The sequence below is a fragment of the Taudactylus pleione genome, unplaced genomic scaffold, assembly GCF_031769625.1.
Source record: "Taudactylus pleione unplaced genomic scaffold, aTauple2 ptg000306l, whole genome shotgun sequence".
Classification (NCBI taxonomy): Eukaryota; Metazoa; Chordata; class Amphibia; order Anura; family Myobatrachidae; genus Taudactylus; species Taudactylus pleione.
In genome coordinates this window covers 6,512,202-6,534,545 of record NW_028284707.1, presented here as the reverse complement: position 1 = coordinate 6,534,545, position 22,344 = coordinate 6,512,202, and the positions used below count along the sequence as shown (strand labels likewise).

The 22,344-nt window shown below is 44.2% G+C and overlaps 1 protein-coding gene across 1 annotated transcript in view; it reads left to right on the top strand.

The window, feature by feature from the left end:
• LOC148511474 (sodium/hydrogen exchanger 3-like) overlaps positions 1-20,164 on the top strand; it is a 99,758-nt gene extending 79,594 nt beyond the window's left edge. Inside the window, exons 12-15 of the mRNA XM_088442210.1 lie at positions 1,959-2,132; positions 4,122-4,182; positions 6,694-6,804; positions 19,604-20,164. Of these exons, the coding sequence (XP_088298336.1) occupies positions 1,959-2,132; positions 4,122-4,182; positions 6,694-6,804; positions 19,604-20,163 (906 nt within the window). The 3' untranslated portion in view covers position 20,164. The remainder of the gene's footprint in view (positions 1-1,958; positions 2,133-4,121; positions 4,183-6,693; positions 6,805-19,603) is intronic.
• The last annotated feature ends 2,180 nt before the right edge of the window (positions 20,165-22,344 follow it).

Genomic DNA, 22,344 nt, shown 5'->3' with positions numbered 1-22,344 from the left:
CCCCACCCCGCCCCCAAATGGCCACAGCCTGTCAATCGGACTGTTCTGCACATTCATAGAAAACGCTCCATCGGATATGTCCGCAAACCGCGAGGCCCACTGTGCAATAAGAAGAGATTTCCACATAATAAATACTATATAATATCATATATATAATAATAGTTTATAAACTGTTACACATAGTATAACTTACATGTGTACTGTATGTACCAATGTTTTTATATAATGTACCGCTAGTATTATTTCCAATCAAGGGGAAAATACTCTTGTGGTAACAAATTGTCAATATCTCCTGTTGAGTGTATCCATTCACAACGACTTGTTCTCTTGGTGGCTCAGTATATACTGTAAGTTACTTTATTTATCAGTCCATTGGGGCTGTGTAGCGGCTGTTTTAATAGGTAGTGTGTGTATCGGTTACATTTACATTAGTAATATAGCGGTTATTTTGTGTCAAAGTATTTTTTTGACCACTTCTTACTTCTCTACATGTTTACTATTGTGCTTCTTTAGTCATATTGGGGTCTATTTAATAAACTAAAAAAGAAAATACTTTTCTCCAGCATTTTAGCTAAACTGTCATTTCTCCAAATTTAGTAAAGGGAGAAGAGCATTGAAATCACAGATTTCTCCACCTTTACATTTCTCCTGTCAAATTCCTGTAACCCCCAATGGTTTCAATGGGGGCCGTGCCGGAACACTATTTCTCTTATCTCTTCTGACAAACATAATGCCGAAAAGCAGGGAAGAGGCGTTCTCTTCCTCCTTTTCTTATATGCCCCAGCCGGCTCCACGCTCCCCACTCTGGCTCACCAATCAACATTAATCTGACATCACCGACACTGTTCATCGTATTCGAAATACAAAAGATGTGCAGAATCTCTTTGCACTTCAAAAATATAAATGAGGAGATCATTGCAATGCTGAAAGCGGGCTTTTGTGCCGCTCTTCGCTTTGCTTTAACTATACCCCATAATGTGTAAGAGTACATCATTGGCACCCATATTATTATTAGAGATGTGAGTAGACTTCCGTGTTTAGATTTTGGCTTTGACAAAACCACCCTCAAATGTTATGGTTTTGGCAAAACTACTCTCAAGTGTTTTGGTTCTTTTCTGTTTTGGTTTTTTATTTCATTTCAATTGATAAAAAATAGCTAAAATCGTGTCATTTGGACCTGTTTACATTCAATCCAAACCCGAGATTAGTTTTTTAAATCTGAGTTCCAAACTTACAGCAGACCCGAGCTGGGACTCTGTTCTGCTCAGGACCCCAAAAGTGATTTGAACCAGCACTCAATTCAATTTGGAATCCCACCGTTCGGGTGTTTTCGGTTTTCAGGAAAATCAAACCGCACAATTCTAATTATTATTGACTGATAAATCTTATATATTATTTCAATAGTGGTTACAGCAGACCTGAGCTGGGACTCGGTTCTGCTCAGGACCCCAAAAGTGATTTGAGCCAGCACTCAATTCAATTTGGAATCCCAACGTTCGGGTGTTTTCGGTTTTCAGGAAAACCAAACCGCACAATTCTAATTATTATTGACTGATAAATCTTATATATTATTTCAATAGAATACTATAGGGACTCTTTTTGTAGATCAACGTTGTATGATTTGGTGCAGGATTGTTTTTATCCTCCAGAGAATCCCATCCCTTCCTTTCCTCCCTTCCCTCACTCCATTTGTCTCAAGTCTGCACCTCCGATTATCAACATATTGTTGTTTTATATGTTTTAGTCATGAATTACTCATGACTTTCCAGCACTGTAGAATTTTGTGGTACCTTAAACTTAAACGATGATGGTAACGTTGTGAGAAAATAATTCAGATTTGGCAAAAACATTTTATGTGTCCTTTGATGAAGGACACTTAATTTTTTTTTTATTTTGCATGAATTTGAAATAGCTTTGATTACATTCAGTCTTAACCGTAATTTTTTTTCTAATATCAGCAAAAACACCTCTACAGTCGTCATGAACTTACAGTTGATGAAGATGATAAACAAACTAAGGAGATATTTCAAAGAACAATGAAGAAGCGCTTGGAGTCCTTTAAGTCAACCAAATTTGGGCGTAAACAAGCCAAACATCTAAACAAAAATTACAAAAGAGATCGAGGGCAGAGAGTAAGTAAAATTTATGCATTTCATTGTTATATTGTACATACCAGTTCAAAAACTATCTTCTCATGGAACACTTGGTCTTATTTTTAGGGTGGTGACATCAATTGTCAAACCATTTAGATGACAGGGAATGCACTCCCTTAGAAACCAGATATGAAGGTGGAGATTTTGTTCAAATGTGGACAATTTCTCCAATTCATAATCAAGGAGATCATGAATCCTTAACAAATTATGGGCTTGAAAAGCACAAAAAAATGGAGTGCTCTCTACTTACAATGGTTAAGCTAATAATAATTCATGTTCTGACTTTCCTCTATCCTGACTCTTGCTTTGTTAATTGCAGACTTAGTAGTGTCAAGTGAAAGCAGAAGATGGGGTAGTTTAGTGCACAAGTCCCACGCAAAAAGTGGTAAATATGTAATCAGTAACTAGGGTTATGAATAGTATAATATCACTGCACATAGTGATAAATTCACTTTGGTGAATTTGACTTCAATTTCATAACATTATATAGATAACCGGTGGTGCTCCCTCAGAGTTGTGAATCAGTGGAATCACTACTCAAATGAACTCAGAATCCCCCAAACAAGGGATTGCCACAGCGCTAGAGTGTTCTGGCACTCTCATTTGCCATTCACTGCCCTAGGGCACAGGGATAAAAGCAGCAAGCAGACACATCGGGAAAGAATTATTTCTATTTCTTTAATATTTTCTGACTCCTGCTGGCAGTTAGTATTGATACAAGTATTTAATATACATCTGACTTGACTGTATCTTGTTTGGGGAATGCTGAGCATCAATTAGACTGTACTACTTTTCATTATAGCTATTTTTGGACTAGGACATAGTGATAATCTATATATTTTTATAAATTCTATTGGCATTGTTATATATTTATTTTACTTTGCACTTTCATTATTATAGGATCAATATGTAGATATTATAATAGTCATAAGACTATCCTTCTCCATTTGGGGAAACAAGGATATTAATTTGCTTTTTATCAACACTAGTATATGCCTTATTCATCTGTACTGTCATCTGCCACTTGGGGTTATTTCCCTTACATATGGGGTTCATTACACCAGTGATGCGGGCATTTTGACACTCTCATTAACCATTCACTGCCAGTATGCACACAATTAACAGTAGAAACCTAGCACACACTAACGTAACTTTTGACTACCCAACATTAGGGTAATGGCTCTGACCCATCAGGGTGGTCAGCCAACTAGTCAACAAAGGCAGCACAGACAAAATGAAATGGTTGCACCCAGACTGGTAAGCTGCCATTCTTTCCCACCACAAAATAGCCAACGATCAATCACCAACCACAAAAAAGGGAGGATGGGAAGACTGGAATAAAGAGGCTTTGGCCCACAGCCCAAAAAGTCTAACACAGGCACACCTCTGCCACACCATAGGCAGGCTAAGTCATGTGATCAGTCCTTATGTCAATCCCCATCCTATCCACATCATTCGCCTTCCCTAAACTGCCCATGAATTGCAGATCCCATCTCTAATCAAAGCAATGTCATATGAAACTGTGTACGCCATAGCAAACCGAGGTTCACATGTGTGCAGTAAAGGTTTCCTAGGCTTTTTGCTTATACGCAGTAGCAAAAAAACCATGAAACTGCGCAAACATCAGCACTGGGTCCACCATTGAATCATGCACACCGACTCCATTGATGCGTCTCTAATGAGCTAATCTCATATCACATCCCTTTTACAGTTCTTGTACCTTCCCGTCCCGTAATGTGTTTAAGTCTGTTTACTTGAGCTTGCAAAAAATTCTATATTTTAAAAATTCATATTATTGTTCATGTTGTGCTAATTGTTGAAAATCAATAAGAAGATTGAATAAAAAAATTAAGAAAACCATGGAAAGTATATTGTTGATATTAATGCTTATTAGTTTTATATTTGTGTCCTAGAATTTATTTTAGCAGTTACTTATATCACATATTCAGATATGATTTTGTTTTGCAGAGAAACAGCAGTGGGCTTATGCTGCAGAACGGAAGCATCCCATATAAATTCAAGGAGCATGGTAAACTCATATATGATACAATTATTTTATATACAAACAAATGAATACTATCTATATATTTTTACTGTACTGTTCATTGATGGATGTAGTATAGTGTAATGCTAACAGGGGAACTGAGAGAAGGGGGGAGAGTGGGTGCTAATTACCTGGGCTTGTTGGAGGAACTCCAGGGGGAGGGGCCTGGGGCAGCTGCCCCCCCCCCTTTCCCCTCCCTGTTATCTGTCAGCAGCCTCTCTCCCCAGTCCAGCACAGGCTGCAGTGTCCTGGGCTTCAGTGACATGACCACGCCTCCCACTATTGGGCCATGCCCCCCAAAAGGTACTGGGGCCTGGCCCAGCTCTTTACATGCCTCAGTGGCAAACGCAGGATTTCCAGAGGGGGGTTTCCAAATGCTTGCTTTTAGGGTGAGTGTGGCCAGGCCATGAAGAGGACATAATTACCACTTATCCAGCTTTAATATGCATCATACAAAGTGTATTGTGTGTCATAATTCCAGCATATACAGGATCACAGTAAGCCATTATATGCAGCAGTAGGGCCATCCTGCCTGAGCTGAATGTTTTTATTTTCGATGTGGGCACCATTCCAGAGCATTAGAGCAAGTCCAGGAGCCTGGAGGAGCAGCAGAATAACCTAGCACTGCCCTGGACATATATGTACATATTGGGCTCTATAGCAGTGCATCCCGTGCATGTTTTCAAGATCTCCTAGTTGGTGCACAGGTTATTTATTACTCACTGATGCATGTTAAAAGATCCACAGGTGGTGCTAATTATTTCATTTGTGATACTGTGAAGAACATGCAGCACTAGTAAAATTCTATTATATTACTATTTCTATTGTGGTCATGGTGTGGCTGGGGAGGGGGGTTTCCAGGCAGACGGAAACCCCCCTGCGTTTGCCTATGTGTCTGATTGCCAATCTATGAATGCTGTTTTTTTGCTGCGGATAAGAAGTCCTTGGGTCAGTTGTTTAAAAGATTCTTGGCCTGTGACATCCCCAGTTGAAGGCACGCACAGTCGGTAATGGTAGGAATATATGCACTTTCACGATTACTAAGCACCCTTTCCCTAATGTAACAAATCCTTAAACACAAAAAATGTCTGTTCCTATGCCACTCACACTCATAATTATTGTGTCATAAATGATGCTAAACATTGAGGTGTTTCAAGAGAAACATGGAGAAGTTTGCATTTTATGAAAGGATTGGCTATAACATTGTTGGAGGTTGACTTTAAATGTAACATTAACACATGTCACAGTGCGCCCCTCCAGAGCTTTTCCACCTTCCCGAACACCGAGGTGCACGTCTAGCTCGCGTAAGCGTCTCTCAGGGCTTTTAGCAGCGTCTGAGCCACGGGACGGCTTCTAGCAGTCGCCAGCTTTTTTGCCATGTCTGGGTTATTTTCTTATGACTGTCTACATTTTGACCCTGTTGACATAGTTGTCGAGATTATGACTGTCATCACTTTAACTGTGTGATTGTCTACATTTTGACCATGTCGACATTTCTCTATTCATTGTGGACATTTTCATTGTCTACATTGTTACCGTGACCTTATGACCCCGATGACATTATGACCATGTCGGCCATTTGGTCGTCTGACCCATTGACCATGTCGAATTTTTTGATTGTCTAAGTTCTGACTTTATAATTTTGGACTACAGAGTAGATATAACCATTGGTGCAAAGCAGAAAATCATAATGCTTTACCTGCCTATGGGGTCTACGTACTAAGCCTTGGAGAGAGATAAAGTGGATGGAAATAAAATACCAACCAATCAGCTCCCAACTGTCACTTTACAGGCTGTTTTTAAAAAAAATTACAGGAGCTGGTTGGTTGGTACTTTATCTCCGTCCACTTTATCTCTCTCCAGTGCTTAGTACATGAGACCTGATTCAGCGAGAAACGCACAGATGCAGACGCACGCACCCGGCCGCTGCGAGAATATGCTAATGACTGAATACGCACGGCAATCGCAGCAGAATAAGCAGACGCCCAGCACTCCATAATACCACCCACTTCCCTTTACTTGCGTCTTCTATACCTGGCAAGACAGCGGTAACATCGGTAATATCGAGAACCATCGGAACCATGCGCACAATAGTGGTTGACCTGACTCTCCCGCAGACATAGCGAGACTTCCTGTGTGCAACTATACCTCAGGCTGAGTCTGCCGCCGTAAGGGCTTAATTATGCATGCCGCTGAAACGCCGTCCAAACGCTTAGGCACGCCTGCGTTTGCCGGACCACTCCCCCCCTTCACCACCCACATACGGCACTTCCTGTCCATCACTTGTCCCTGGTACTGCCTACGTACGCATACTCCATCGCACTGGCTGGTTCACATATGCGCACTGCGGTGCATACGCATGTGCAGAGCTTCAAACCATCGACAGATTGCGTGCATCTGCACCCGTGCGTTCCTTGCTGAATCACCCCCATAGACCTTTATATCTTGAATTTAAGGACGGAACCTAAGAGCATTTTTTGCTTTGTGTTTATACAGAAATAGATATAGATCCAGAAGATACTATGGAATACGACCCTCAGCTTGACGGCAGCATTACCTTTTTAACATCCTTGACAGAACACAGAGGAATGACAGACCCAGCATTCGGTAATGTCAAAATGTCAAAAATATAATAAATGACACAAGAAGTGAAATTTATATTTTCTTTTAATTGTTTTATTGCATTTGATTTGCTTTATCTTGTGTAGAGCTCTCTGATAAGGAAAATACGTGCTTAAAGTTTATGTCCGCAGTCGTAAATAAATGATGTTGTAACTACATTTTAATCACATCATTTAACACCAAAAGCCGACAAGTATCTACATTGACAAAGCAAAGGGAGGTTTTATTGTATTACAGGCCAAGAATACGTAGGTACAGTATGTCATTAATGCTGGGCAAGGCACACTTCAATAGTTACTGTGACATTTGGCTTCATATCACAAGTTATAGTATGTGGCCTCAAAATAGCCCTAATACTGAATATTAGTCTAATTACAGTAATATCAGACAGGTTGTGGACGGTAGATGTCAGCTACCTGTGGGGCCTATACATCATCGAAGGCCGTATGGCCTCCGATGATGAAGTTTTGAACTCGCTGCGAGGGATACTTTAGTATCCAATTCGCAGCGGGGGAAGCCTGACACCGGAGCAATTCATCATTGCTCTGGTGAGGGGACAACTGCTCCAAAAAAAGATTTTGTCCCTGTGGAACGTATCGCAGCTACTTTGGTCACTCATGCGCAAAGCCGCCGGGAGGGAGTGAGGAGGCAGCGGAGGGATCACTCTTCACATCCCCGGAACTCCTTCACATAGGAAGGAGCGGGGATCCGAGAACAAGCGCCATCTAAAGATGGCGCTTGTTCTTGGCAGCATAATAATACTGGGGGGGTCCTATCGGACCCCTAATGATGAATGGCCCGGTAACTTAAAAATGCGGAAACTAGCGTTTCCGCATGGTTACCGGGCCATTTAATGGTTGATGTCTAGGCCCTCAAGTGTAGGTGCTATAGTGACAGCACTATCTATAAGACAGAGATCCACCGGCTTGTCCCTTACATGTCTGGCCAAATGAAACTTATCTCCGGGGGTGATTCAAGGTCTGGTGGTATTGCTATCGCAGCTGCTACCATGGTGATAGCACTATTATGGTAATGTAGCAGGAGGCATCACACCTACCGCATACATTACTGTTCCGAGCTATGTCCATTAACGCAGCATCGGAACATCTGTGTGATCCTCTGCCAGCTTGAGTCACTATAGGGTCACTCATGGCGGCAAACGCAGTTGCTCAAAAGAGACCAGGAAATCTCTGTCAGCCGACGTAGATCCTGGCCCCTTCCCTCTCCCCCAAACGGCGGTGACCCGCCTCCATTTGGGGAAACGGAGGCCGGCGCCGCCCCCTGCCCTCCCAGAAACGGCAGCAGACTGTCAATCACTGACAGTCTGCTGCCGCTCTGCGTGCGAACATGCAGGATCCGTACTGCGCCGGCGGAGACCAGCACAATGGGAGATGTGTACTAACCATCGGGTTAGCTCACATCTCTGAATAAGCCCCTCTGTGCTTAATGTGGCCCATACATCTGCGATGTATCACCCCAATTCCCTGCTCTGCCACAATTCCCCGTTCTGCTGGAAAACCTTGATTCACCGATCCCATCCAAACAATGATTGAGATCTGCGAGTTGGGGATTACTAACATGCTGTATTTCCCCAATGGAATCACTGATCATCGATGCCTGCGGATCAGAGTTTTTGATCGCCGATTAGCAGATCAGATCGTCAGAATGTGGAATCGGGGCTGTAGATGTAAGTTGGGAAGCGGGGCCAACATAAGAAATTGCTCATTATCTGTCTGATAATAAGTTTATTTTCTTCTCATTATCCAGTTAACAAAATTGTGCTGCCCAGTGACCCCAAAGTTTTGCTCAGTGAGCCGTGTTCCTCTTTATAAAGATGACATCCAAATGTTTATTTGCTTTTATTGCGTCTGGCAGACACTCTTTACCTACTGGCTTTGTGGCCAGAGGCATCCTAACAACACCAATGGTCTTGCACATATCTATTGATACTACACCACTCCCCAAAGTTATTGTATTATTCAATGATAGTGACACCTCAGGAAGAGAGTTCTGCGAGGACTTATAGGGGGGGAGGGGGGATTCAATTCAGCACGAGTTTGTTATTCTGCCCGGGTGTCACGGCCAGGGTATTTCAGCATGGCGCTAGGCGAGTGTTACCTGTGAGGTCATTGTGGCGCGGGCTGTCTGGTGGCGGAGCTGGTGTCTGGCGGGGGGCTTTGGCTGCGCGCGTTGTTGTGCGGGCCTGTTGTCACTCTGCGCTGGTAAGGCCTGGCGGCGTCTCCATTCCATTTGGCATGGGCGCCGCCATCTTGCCTTCTGGCCATGTGATGCGGCTGGCCAATCCTGGTGAGTCACATGTTCCCTCCGGCCAGTAACAGCACGGCATGGGGTATTTAGGAAGGGTCAGTGCCTTCCTTCTTTGCCAGTGCAACGTGTATCTCAGCCTAGCTGAGAGGGAGTTCTCTGTGCTTACCTGTTCCTGTGAATTCACTGTCTGCCAGTCTGCCTGTCAGCTCCTAGCTCCCACTGGACTACCCTGCTTCCTCCATCACCCTTGCCCATACCTGAGTGCCTGAGCCTGCTGACATCCTGCGCTTCAGTTCACTACTTGTATACCTGGCTTGTTTATTTTCAGCTCACTACAAACCTGGTTTGATTATTTTCAGTTTCACTACCTGCACACCTGGACAGCTTTAATTGTATCTACTTGGACATTAACCCTTTTACTCCCACCACAGAACTCTTGTGCACATTATATATTCCTGGACTTTTATTTACTGCCATTATCTGTCTACTCAAGCACTTATTTAAAATTCTAGTTTTATTTTTAAATCTGCTTCTGTGATCACTCCTGCTACCACCCCGGGTCCACAAACAATCCAGAACATCACAGTTTGCACTGGCCCCATGGAGCCGGCCACGGATCAGGAGTCAGGAGTGGATTTGTTCAGGTGCATTTCTGGTCGTTTAGAAAATCTGGAAAACATGCAGCATCAGATGGCTCAATTTCTGCAAGAGATGTCCAAGCGACAGGATAGTTTGCAAACTTCCTTTCCTACCCCTGGAGTACCAGCATCTACATCCGCTTTAGCGTCTGGGAATACAGGAGGCAGATCATCTCCCCGCTTACATCTTCCTTTACCAAGTAAATTTGATGGCAATCCTAAACTCTGCCGAGGATTCCTAAATCAGTGTGACATACATTTTACCCTGCAGCCTGACAACTTTCTAACTGCAAGAACTAAAGTGGCTTATATAGTCTCTCTGTTATCCGGCCAGGCCTTGGAATGGGCTTCCCCACTCTGGGAGCGCTCAGATCCGCTGCTGGATAATTACGCAGGCTTTGTGTCATCCTTCAGGAGGATTTTCGATGAACCTGGGCGTACTTTATCAGCATCATCAAACATCATGACACTGAGACAAGGGGTCCGTCCTGTCAGTCAATATGCCGTGCAATTCCAAATTTTAGCATCAGAGCTCAAATGGAATGAGGAAGCCCTCACCTCGACCTTCTGGCATGGGTTGTCAGACCGACTAAAGGATGATCTAGTCACTCGAGAGCTTCCTACTAATCTGAACGACATGATTTCGTTGTGTATCAAAGTTGACCTACGCTTCAGGGAACGTCAGGCTGAAAAAAACAGAACTGACCGGCAAAGGTCATTTACCCCCTCCATTTCTACCCGTCCCTTTCCTTCCCCTACTGAAGAGGAGCCTATGCACGTGAATCATACACACCTCTCTAAAGAAGAACGTCAGAGAAGAATGCAAAAGAACCTCTGTCTGTACTGCGGAGAGTCCGGTCACCTGCTGATCTCCTGCCCCCGTAAACCGGGAAATGCCAAATCCTAACTGACCCTGGAGACATCAAGTTAGGAGTTATGAACCCGTCTCCAAAAATTAAAGATTTCACGATTACCCTAGCCTTAGATCTTAAACCCAAACCTGTCTTTGCTACTGCTCTAATCGACTCAGGAGCAGCCGGAAATTTCATAACGTCTAGTTTCATTGATAAATTTCAGATACCTTGTTTGTCTCTCAACCATGCTATCTCTCTGACCTCGATAGACGGACGCCCTCTGACTAACGGGATAGTCACCAAAGAGACTCAACCTGTATTGGTCCGAATTGGGGCACTTCATTCTGAGTCCTTAAAATTCCTGGTGATATCAGAGGCCTCTCAAGAAATTGTTCTTGGTCTACCCTGGTTACGTAAACATAATCCCAGTATTGATTGGAGTTCTATGCAGATTCTGTCATGGGGTATGGACTGTCAGAAATCCTGTCTTCCAAAAATTCGACCTGTGAGAAAGACCGTTTCATTCGTTTCTTCTGCCATTCCCAAGGAATATCAGATGTTTGCCGACGTTTTCTCTGAACAACAAGCAAATATCTTACCCCCTCATAGGGAATGGGACTGTCCAATTGAATTGATACCTGATAAAATGCCACCTCGTGGTCGTACCTATCCGCTGTCCTTGCCTGAGACTCAAGCCATGACCGAGTACATCCGGGACAACCTGGCAAAGGGGTTCATCCGCCCCTCTACTTCACCTGCCGGAGCTGGGTTTTTCTTCGTTGGCAAGAAGGACGGTGGTCTAAGACCATGTATCGATTATCGAGGCCTTAATGACATTACTGTAAAAAATCGATACCCTCTTCCCCTGATTACTGAGTTGTTTGATAGGGTCAAGGGCTCTGTCATTTTTTCTAAATTAGATCTAAGAGGGGCTTACAACCTCATTCGTATCCGAGCTGGCGATGAATGGAAGACCGCTTTTAATACCAGAGATGGACATTTCGAGTATTTAGTAATGCCTTTTGGATTGTGTAATGCCCCTGCTGTCTTTCAAAGTTTCGTTAATGAGATTTTCCGGGATCTGTTATATGTTTCGGTTGTTGTCTATCTGGATGACATACTGATTTTTTCACCCTCTGTGGCTAAACATCAAGAACGTGTTAAGGAAGTCCTGACCCGTTTGAGAGAAAACCACCTTTACTGCAAACTGGAGAAGTGCGTCTTTGGAGTGCCCAGTGTACCTTTTCTCGGCTATGTAATATCTGGCTCCAGTTTAGAAATGGACCCCAAGAAGGTACAAGCAATTCTGGATTTGACCCGACCTCAGACACTGAAGGCCATCCAGAGATTGTTGGGCTTTGCCAATTATTATAGACGCTTCATTAAGGGATTTTCTACACTGCTGGCTCCCATTACAGCCTTGACCCGCAAAGGTGCTAATCCTGCCCAATGGTCACCTGAGGCAGAGTCTGCCTTTCATCTTCTAAAACAGGCCTTCATCTCAGCACCAGTTCTTCGACAACCAGATCTGGACAGGCCTTTTTTGTTGGAAGTAGATGCATCATCTGAAGCTGTGGGAGCAGTCTTGTCTCAACGTTATGAGGACAACCGAGTCCATCCGTGTGGGTTCTTTTCTTAAAAATTCTCACCTGCCGAAAGGAACTACGCCATAGGTGAGCAAGAACTACTAGCTGTAAAGTTGGCGTTGAAAGAATGGAGATATTTGCTAGAAGGCGCCAAGTTTCCATTTACTGTATTTACGGACCATAGAAATCTCCTATTTCTCAAAAACCTCCAATGTGTGAGACCTCGTTTGGCCCGCTGGGCAATATTCTTTGCCAGGTTTCAGTTCACCCTGACCTTTCGGTCTGGAGCACTTAATCAGAAGGCTGATGCCCTATCGAGATCTCTCCTCTGTGATGATCAATCTGAAAATCAAAGCAATACCCCTGTCTTGGAATCAAGAGTTTTCGCCGCATTACAACTTCAGCCTCCTACGGGAAAATCATTTGTGGCCCCGGAATTAAGGAAGCAGCTTCTCACTTGGGCACATTCCTCTCGCTTCGCAGGGCACTCAGGCACTCGGAAGACCTTGGAGTTCCTGAAAAGACACTATTGGTGGCCTTCTATAAAGGCAGACATAATGGAGTGTATCTCTTCCTGCTCCTCCTGTGCCCAGCATAAATCATCATAACAAGCTCCAGCTGGGGAATTGCTTCCATTACCTACTCCATCACGTCCATGGACGCATCTCTCCATGGATTTCGTCACAGACCTGCCAGTCTCTCAAGGTTTCAACACTATCTGGGTTGTAATAGACCGATTTTCTAAGATGGTCCACTATATACCGTTGAAGAAGTTACCTTCTGCCCCTGACCTGGCACAGTTGTTTGTCCAACACATATTTCGTCTACACGGCCTTCCTGCTGAAATTGTCTCTGACCGTGGTGTGCAGTTTACTGCAAAATTCTGGAGGGCTTTGTGTTCTGTTCTTCAAGTGAAGTTAAACTTTTCCACGGCCTACCATCCGCAAAGCAACGGCTCCACCGAGAGAGTTAATCAAGATCTAGAGACTTTCTTAAGAATTTTTATGTCATCTTCCCAGGACAATTGGGCTGCCTTGCTGCCGTGGGCTGAGTTTGCACATAATGCTTCCTACCACTCGTCAACTAACCAAACACCATTTCAGGTTGTATATGGCCTTCATCCTCGTGTTCCCGAATTCCGAAGCCTGCCTGTTTTCGATGTTCCGGCCGTGGAGGACACGGTGCGGAATTTTGTTGCCATCTGGACTCAAGTATGGTCTGATTTGTTGAAGGCATCCTCTCGCTATAAGACCCAGGCCGATAAGAAGCGTAGAATAGTTCCACGCATGCAAGTTGGAAGCCAGGTCTGGTTATCCACCCGGAATCTTCGTCTGAGGGTTCCTTCTATGAAATTTGCACCACGCTTCATCGGTCCCTTCTCCATAACAGAAGTCATTAATCCAGTGGCCTATCGTCTACAGTTACCCCCATACCTAAAAATCCCTAATTCCTTCCATATTTCCTTATTGAAGCCCCTTGTCCTGAATAAATTCCATAGTGCTCTACCTGCTTCTCCTCGAGTCCAGACGGAGAGAGGAGTTGAGTTTGAGGTCGCCCAGATCTTGGACTCTCGTCTACGCAGAGGTCATCTACAGTATTTGCTGGACTGGAAAGGTTACGGTCCAGAGGAACGTTGCTGGACCGATGCTCGTGATGTCCACGCTCCCACGCTCATCAGGAGATTCCATTCTGCCCATCCGGAGAAGCCTGGTGAGTGTCCTGAGGCCACCCCAAAAGGGGGGGGTACTGTCACGGCCAGGGTATTTCAGCATGGCGCTAGGCGAGTGTTACCTGTGAGGTCATTGTGGCGCGGGCTGTCTGGTGGCGGAGCTGGTGTCTGGTGGGGGGCTTTGGCTGCGCGCGTTGTTGTGCGGGCCTGTTGTCACTCTGCGCTGGTAAGGCCTGGCGGCGTCTCCATTCCATTTGGCATGGGCGCCGCCATCTTGCCTTCTGGCCATGTGATGCGGCTGGCCAATCCTGGTGAGTCACATGTTCCCTCCGGCCAGTAACAGCACGGCATGGGGTACTTAGGAAGGGTCAGTGCCTTCCTTCTTTGCCAGTGCAACGTGTATCTCAGCCTAGCTGAGAGGGAGTTCTCTGTGCTTACCTGTTCCTGTGAATTCGCTGTCTGCCAGTCTGCCTGTCAGCTCCTAGCTCCCACTGGACTACCCTGCTTCCTCCATCACCCTTGCCCATACCTGAGTGCCTGAGCCTGCTGACATCCTGCGCTTCAGTTCACTACCTGTATACCTGGCTTGTTTATTTTCAGCTCACTACAAACCTGGTTTGATTATTTTCAGTTTCACTACCTGCACACCTGGACAGCTTTAATTGTATCTACTTGGACATTAACCCTTTTACTCCCACCACAGAACTCTTGTGCACATTATATATTCCTGGACTTTTATTTACTGCCATTATCTGTCTACTCAAGCACTTATTTAAAATTCTAGTTTTATTTTTAAATCTGCTTCTGTGATCGCTCCTGCTACCACCCCGGGTCCACAAACAATCCAGAACATCACAGTGGGGCTATTCAATTGCAGCATTGCGTTCGGTAACAGCACCGTGCCCGCCACTTAAGTCGGGAAATACAGTTTACCACAACTGAGCTCTGGGCATTAGAGTGGTAAATTACATCTCCAGACTGGCACGATGTGGGAGAATGAATAGCTCTCACCCCCAGGAGCTTAACAAACTCGCTCTGAATTCCCCCCCCCCCTACTCTAGGGGAAGAGAAGCAAAGCAATGTCATCTCTACTGAATGGTAAGCCTGATTACTAGAGCCATCATAGATACGTAATGTTGTTTAACAAGAATATTTTCACACATTTATTTAATAATTACTGTGCATTAGATTCTAAGAAAAGTACTAATACATATAATTATTCAATTGAAGTGAATAATGTTTCTTTTTGGTAATGTTGTCATCTCTTTCTGACTGTTTTATATTGTATATCATTTCATTTTCAGGTGGGTAACCAGGTAGATGTTTTTACTAAATTGTATAACACTGAAAGATACCCGAGTCACACACATTTCAGTTTTATTCGCTTTTCTGGTTACTAAGAGCTGAGAAGATAATGCTGTAGCCCAGAATTTTCACAAAACTAAATTCTTTTCAACTCCAAATTTTAGGAATTGATAATCCTGTATTTTCAACTGACGATGAGCAACATACCTCTGCGACGTTTGCGCCCTGGCTGCACAACGAAGAGGCAGTCGTCCCATCCCAAAGGGCGCGAGTGCAGATTCCGTATTCTCCACACAACCTCAGGAGGCTGACTCCCCTGCGGCTCAGCAATAGATCAGTTGATTCCTTTTTGATAGCAGAGGGGGCGGAGGAGCATCCCAGATCTTTGCTTCCCGAGACGACAAATATGTAATATATGAGCTGACATTTATGGTTTTACAACTATCTATACTTCCTGAAGTATACATGCTTAATTTAACTCCAGTATTTTAATCTACTAATAATAATTAAAAAAAAAGAATAAAAAAGCATATCATACGGATTAGCCTTAAGTGTACTTATAATTCATTGATACAATGATTTTGTTAAAAATAATAATAGTAGCATACATGCATATATTAATTGCAACATGGAAATGCTTTTTTATTCTACATAAAACTAAATGTCCTCTCCGGGGCTGCCTGGGCTTTTTTCTCTCTCTTTCCTCCTCTCTGTCTCTCTTCAGTGCTTCAAATGTTTATTCAAACATAATTGTGAGCATTATTCCAGAGCTCAGCCAGGACAGTTCCCGGGAGATAGTCTCGTATGTACTCAGTCTTGGAGAGGGATAAAGTGGATGGAGATAAAGTACCCAATCAGCTCCTGTCATTTTTTCAAACACAGCCTGTAAAGTTACAGTTAGGAGCTGATTGGCTGGTAGTTTACCACTGTCCACTTTATCCCTCTCCAAGGCTTAGTTCATAGAACCGAGAGTCTTTGGGGACTCCATAGCCACATGGGAGAAAGGAGGAGGATGGAGGGAGAGGCCGGCTGTGATTGGCCGGGAGAGTTCTTTCCTCCCTCTGCACAACTGCTGCTGCTGACTCATCCCATCTCTCAGTCCTCGGGGGTGTCTCACTCTACTGGGGGAGGGTATAATGCAGATCTGTGGCCTGCAGTGCCCAAAGCAGCACCTGGAAGGGAGCTGTGTGTTATGGAAGGGAGGGGGTGGGGGGGTGGGGAGTTGATCCATCCCTGTCCACCGGCGGTCCGCAGACCTAAAAACAGGACAAACTGCGTCCCATCTTGAATTAATATGGGACGTAGCGTGTTGCCTTCAATTCAGATGCGATCCTGTATTATACAGGGCGGGTGGAAACCCTGTTCGCTGCACCAGTTTGAATATTGCCATCTGTGAAGAAAATAAGGACGGGACTATTTTTGTACATTCCTGGAAATTCTGGGACACTTAGGGATCGATCCTATAAGCTGCGATTATTTTTTCGTGGCACGTGTAAGTGCATCTATTTGCAGCACTTACGGTACTGCCAGGCTCAGGGTTTTCGGTCACTGCCCCATAGGGATACGTACATACAAAAATCTGCAAGTCCAGAGCGTAGACGGGCCGCGAGTTGCCATTGCCGGTGTTTCCATGCTGTTGCAACGTCAACTCGCCCACTTTGCACCTAATAGAAATGACCCCTTAATACGCTGTTATATGCACACCATATATATTGTAGAGCTTTAACACTTTCTTCTCTTTTCTCCTTTATTATTCTATGTTCACTCTTGGTGCCCTCTCCAACCTTTCTGCCGCCTCTGTGTATAGTGACAAGACTGATTATTGATTCACTTCTCATTAGATATAATTAAAACTTTCCTGAGAATGCTATGATCAATGAATGGGAGAATAGAAAGCACGACATGGACAATACATGATTAGATTTTAGATGAAAAAACTTAGGGCCTGATTCACAGCCAGACGCTCTGACCAGAGCGCTCACTCTGAATCAGGGCCCTCCTACATGAAAATGGAGCGGCCTTATGGACGTTCGCATAGCTGTGGGTTACCACCCACAGCTTATGCGAGCGTCCATGATGATGGCCGCGATGGTCAAGACGAAGCGACCATCGGGCTTGCGACGGAGACCCTGCGGTAGGGTCTCACTGCCGCAAGCCCTGGAGTGATTTTGGCTCTATCAGAGCCAAAATCACTCCCACTGACATCACTAGTGATGTCAGTGGGGCCGGCTTCAGACGGTAGGCGTTCCCATGGGAACACCTCCGTCTGGCAGCCACGCCCCCGGCACGCCCACCAAAGGGGGCGTGCTGTCAATCAACATCGACAGCACGCCCCCTTTGGTGCGAGACCCGGAGCGACGGAGAGCCCGTTGCTATCCGGGTCTCGCACATGCGCACGACGGAGCTCCCTCCGTCGTGCGCATGCGCAGTGGGGCAACATCGACCCGCTTGCGAGCGTCCTGCGCTCGCGAGCGGGTCTGAATGACCCCCTTAATCCGATTTGTTTGCAACTATAATAAATTGATTCCGCTGAAACTACCCCTGTCGGGACATATAAACCACACACCAAATAACAAACAATGTAGTTTATTTAGTTAATTGATACTCTTGTAGCATAAATAAAGGTCTAGTAACCTAAGACAAATTCAACATTAGTAATAGATGCATAGAAATACAAATAAATGACAAGCTGGCCTTCCTATTTTATCACGGCTCTTCTTTTTTCCTAATTCTTTTTATTGAGCCTGATCAGCTCTGATTTAAAGTTTTATTTGTGTTTTATGCTAAATTTGTATTTCTATATATCTATTACTAATGTTGAATTTGTCTTAGGTTACTAGACCTTTATTTATGCTGCAAGAGTTTCAATTAACTAAATAAACTACATTGTTTGTTATTTGGTGTATGGTTTATATGTCCCGACAGGGGTAGTTTCAGCGGAATCAATTTATTATTCTTCCTTTATGTCTTTTTGTGAGGTTGACATTTCCTCCACTAGATTGCTGCGATTATACCTGTTAATCTTAAATTACTTAGCGCTGTGCATTTCCTTGGTTGTTTGCAACTATAATTAATTAAATACATGCATATATACTGAGAATGTAATTAATATTCAAGTATATTGTATAACTGTTGTTTATAGCAGGGGTTCCCAAACGATCCTCAAGGCATCCTAACAGTCCAGGTTTTAAGCATATCCATGCTTGTGCATAGATGACTAAGGTGTTGATTAAGTCACCTGTGCTTAAGTATGGATATCCTGAAAACCAGGACAGTTATGGTGCCTTGAGGACTGAGGGCCTGATTCAGAGCCGGACGCTCTGACAGAGCGCTCGCTCTGAATCAGGGCCGGGCATTTTTTTTTTACAGAACGGCCTCCTGGCCACTCACATAGCTGTGGGTGACCACCCACAGCTATAGCGAGCGGCCATCATGATGGTCGCGATGTTAAAGACCATCGCGACCATCGGGCTTGGGACAAGACCCTTGTGGTAGGGTCTCGTTGCCGCAAGCCCCAGAGAGCTTTCGGCTCTAATAGAGCCGAAAGCTCTCCCACTGACATCAGTTGTGATGTCAGTGGGGTCGGCCCCACACGGTAGGCGTTCCCATGGGAACACCTCCGTCTGAGCAGCCCCGCCCCCGGCCCGCCCATCAAAGGGGGCGTGCTGTCACTCAACATCGACAGCACGCCCCCTTTGGTACGAGACCCGGAGCGACGGATTGCCCAACGCTATCCGGGTCTCGCGCATGCGCATGATGGAGCCGGTTCCATCGTGCGTATGCGCACTGGCCTACCATCGACCCGGTTGCAAGCACCCAGTGCTTGCGACCGGGTCTGAAATAGGCCCTGAGTCTGGGAACCACTGGTTTAGAGCATTCTAGACCAAGCTTTGGCAAAGATGGAGTTAAATACATTTTTGAAGTTGAAGAGCTGCCTCTTATTATAGCTGTTACAAGAAACATAAAAACATATTGGGCGGGATGAACTAAGTCTCGCGCCCGCGATGCTGTACATTCCGCCACTTATTGGGTACATACCGCTGTTAATTACGCCGATATGTACCTAGATTTTCAATTCTAATCGCAAAGGACCAGCTCTCCCAATAAGAGCTGTCCTTTGCAATAGAGAGACTTCCAGTTTTATGATCCAGAAGTCCCTCTGGAATTCTTCTGCGCACGCTCAGAAAGACACGCGCACCGTCGGGGGTGCTGGGAAGGATCCGATTTTATCCCTCTCAGGAATGCGAAAAGAAACCATAGGCTTCTATTGGGTAACCTACTAAAGATGGTGTTACCCACCAGGTCCAATAATGCAAAAGTTCCAGATCTTGATTACATATGATCAATGCGGGCGAACCCCTGAAAACGTCATTTTCGGGGGTTTGACCACATTTTTGACCATAGTATCCCACCAATTATGTTAAATGAATGTTTCATAAATACTTTTCATTTTTTAATCTCCAGGTGACTGCACCACTAATGATTATCAGACTTTGAAACCCTCTATGGAAAATGTAGAAGCTTTGAAATGTGACAAAACAAGATATAATTCCTTAAGTGCTTTAGAAACACCAAAGATTGTACCTCTTGGTCTTCAGTGGCCTTGGTCTCCAAACTACGCAACACTAGACATGAAACGAAAAACCAGCCTGGAAACCCTATTGCAATATATTACAAATGATCAAACTGAACCTTTTCATGAATGGAAAACAATGTTGGATGTGAAAAGCTCAGCCCTGCCTGCTCCCTGTTCTAATTCTTTCCATGAACTGAAGGCCACAAAACAAAATAATATAAGTACGCCTGACTCAGAAGACTCTAATACCAGAGACCTTCAAGAGGAGAAGCCACTTCTCAGCACGCACACGCCACTGAGCTCGGCTATCGCAAGACGTGTCCAAAATCGTCATTTGTTTAATTGTCCAAAATCTTTTCAGTACCATGGTCGGTCGCAGAAACTCAGACCATTTCCACTTTCTCCTTTTCCTCCCCATTCATTAGAACAGGAAGAAACGCACCTCTAATAGATCGTTTTTAAATCCCAAATTAGCAAAACAGAATATTAGTTCATTTTTAAAATGTTATTTAATTTAAAAAAAGAAAACATTTTCATTGTAAGAAAAAAATATATGCAATTAGTTACACAGATTAGATAGTGATTTAAGGCTCCACCATTTAGTAGAAAAGAAAACCACTTCCTTAATGTATATTTTATTTATTTACTGAGCATACGATGGTGCTGGGTGCGCAGTGGTGTACGAATGGACGTTAGCCCACACCTAACCAGTTGTTGGTTTATTAACCAAGTAGAAACAAGTAGCCTAGGTCACAGGGTTAATTCAGGTACAGGCTGTAGATGGTATGCCAGATGCAGCCTGGAGCGTATAGGGTATGCTAGCCATTGTAGTGCACCGGGTGTTATATACACACACACAGACTAGGCTGACAGCGGTAGATCTACTGTATTGTGCGATAATGGCACAGGGCAGTAGTGTCTCTGTATGGCTTTGTAGGGCTCTCTGTGGAGAGAATCACCCAGGAGCACGTCCGGTCATACAGGACGCTGAGGAGGAAAGGTGCACGGTGCAGCCACGCAAGCACAGAAGGTGCATGTCAGAAGTCATGCCTCCATGGAGGGCTGCTGGGTCCTAGAGCCCGGCTAAAGGGAACAGAGGTTGCGCAGGGCGCTCCTCTAACAATTTAAAACTAAAATTGCCCCCAAAATTTGGCATATGTTAACTGACCATTTTAAACAACATAGTTACTGGCTCTGCTTGACAAACAGTTAGTGAGGTGTGTTTATGTTATTATTTAGTTTTGGTGACCATTATTATAATTTGATTACAATAAGAAATTGCAAAGTACGGTAAAATTCATTGTTCAGTCTTGGCTTGACTTTCCAATGCAACTTGCTGGCAATGAATTTGCATAGTATGCTAGTTACTGCCTTTATAATACACTATAATATGATATCTGGTCATATGCCTGTGTAGCATAGAATTGTTTGTTCATAAACAGCCTGCTAGTCGGTCACAAAGATTCAGGCTGATGGTGATTATGTGATGCTTCTCTCTTTCAATGTGCACTTTAAGGAAAGTAACAAGATCTATAGTTCTCTGTTATCAGTATTTCAACATCAGAGGCTGTCTTCAGTGTCCCTCAGTAAGGGTGCAAGTATTAAGTCTGATGTGTATAGGAATAGTGGTTCCCAAACTGGGTGTTGTGGTACCCTGGGGTGCCGCGGGGCACATGCTGGGGTGCCGCGAGTTGGTGGTCCTGTGTTCACTGTGATAGACATAAAATATGTGGACAAGTTGAAGCGCAACCCTGCCCACCATCACATAAAATGGACCTAAGGCTGACAGGAAAGCACAATTGAATAACTTTAAGGTCTCATTCAGTAGTGCACACCATACTTGCCAACTATTAAATCTTCCTCCTTGGGAAAAGGCCGGGGAAGTGAAGCAGGTAGGCGGAGTTGGGGGTGGGGCCAGTCAGATCACTTCATTAAGCCGCGCCTCCTCATGGGAATTCACCGCGATGATAGCACTGGTGTGCTCTGCTGAATCACCCCATGAATCATTCTTTCTGAATTTTCAATGAGAAATTTTTGGCCTAGGGCTGCTGTAAAAAAAAAAAAAAAAAAACAGAGTCAAAGGTACTGTGATTCCAAAAAGTTTGGGAACCATTGTCCCAGGACAACACCTCTAATGTATAGAACTTTTTTTATACAATTACATATTTTTAAGGAACAGAAGAGTGCTTATATTCTACAGAGTGGGGGCAAACATTTTGTTAGCTGGACCAAAATGTGTACATACATACTGTATAAACCACCACACACACATAAAATAGAGTTACCAGCAACTCTGCCACTTTGTGTTATGTGTTTGTTTGAAAAAGTACCCACTTAGGTACTAAAATTGTAGCATCCAGTATTTATACTGTATTTGCTGTGTAATCAACTACAAGCTGTTCCTCCTTTTGAACTATTGCAGTCTGATAGAGGCTCATTGGTTTTCAATGGGGTAAGTAATGGGGAAAGTAAATGAGCCGCAAATTCCCTGTTCTGGATCGGTAATGAAAAACACTGATCTGCAGTAGTCGATGATCTGCGATCTATCGGCGGATCGGGGAACTTCTAAATGTTTAAAATTCCCGACTCACCAATTCCGACTAGTTTCGGGGTGGGATCGGGGAATCGA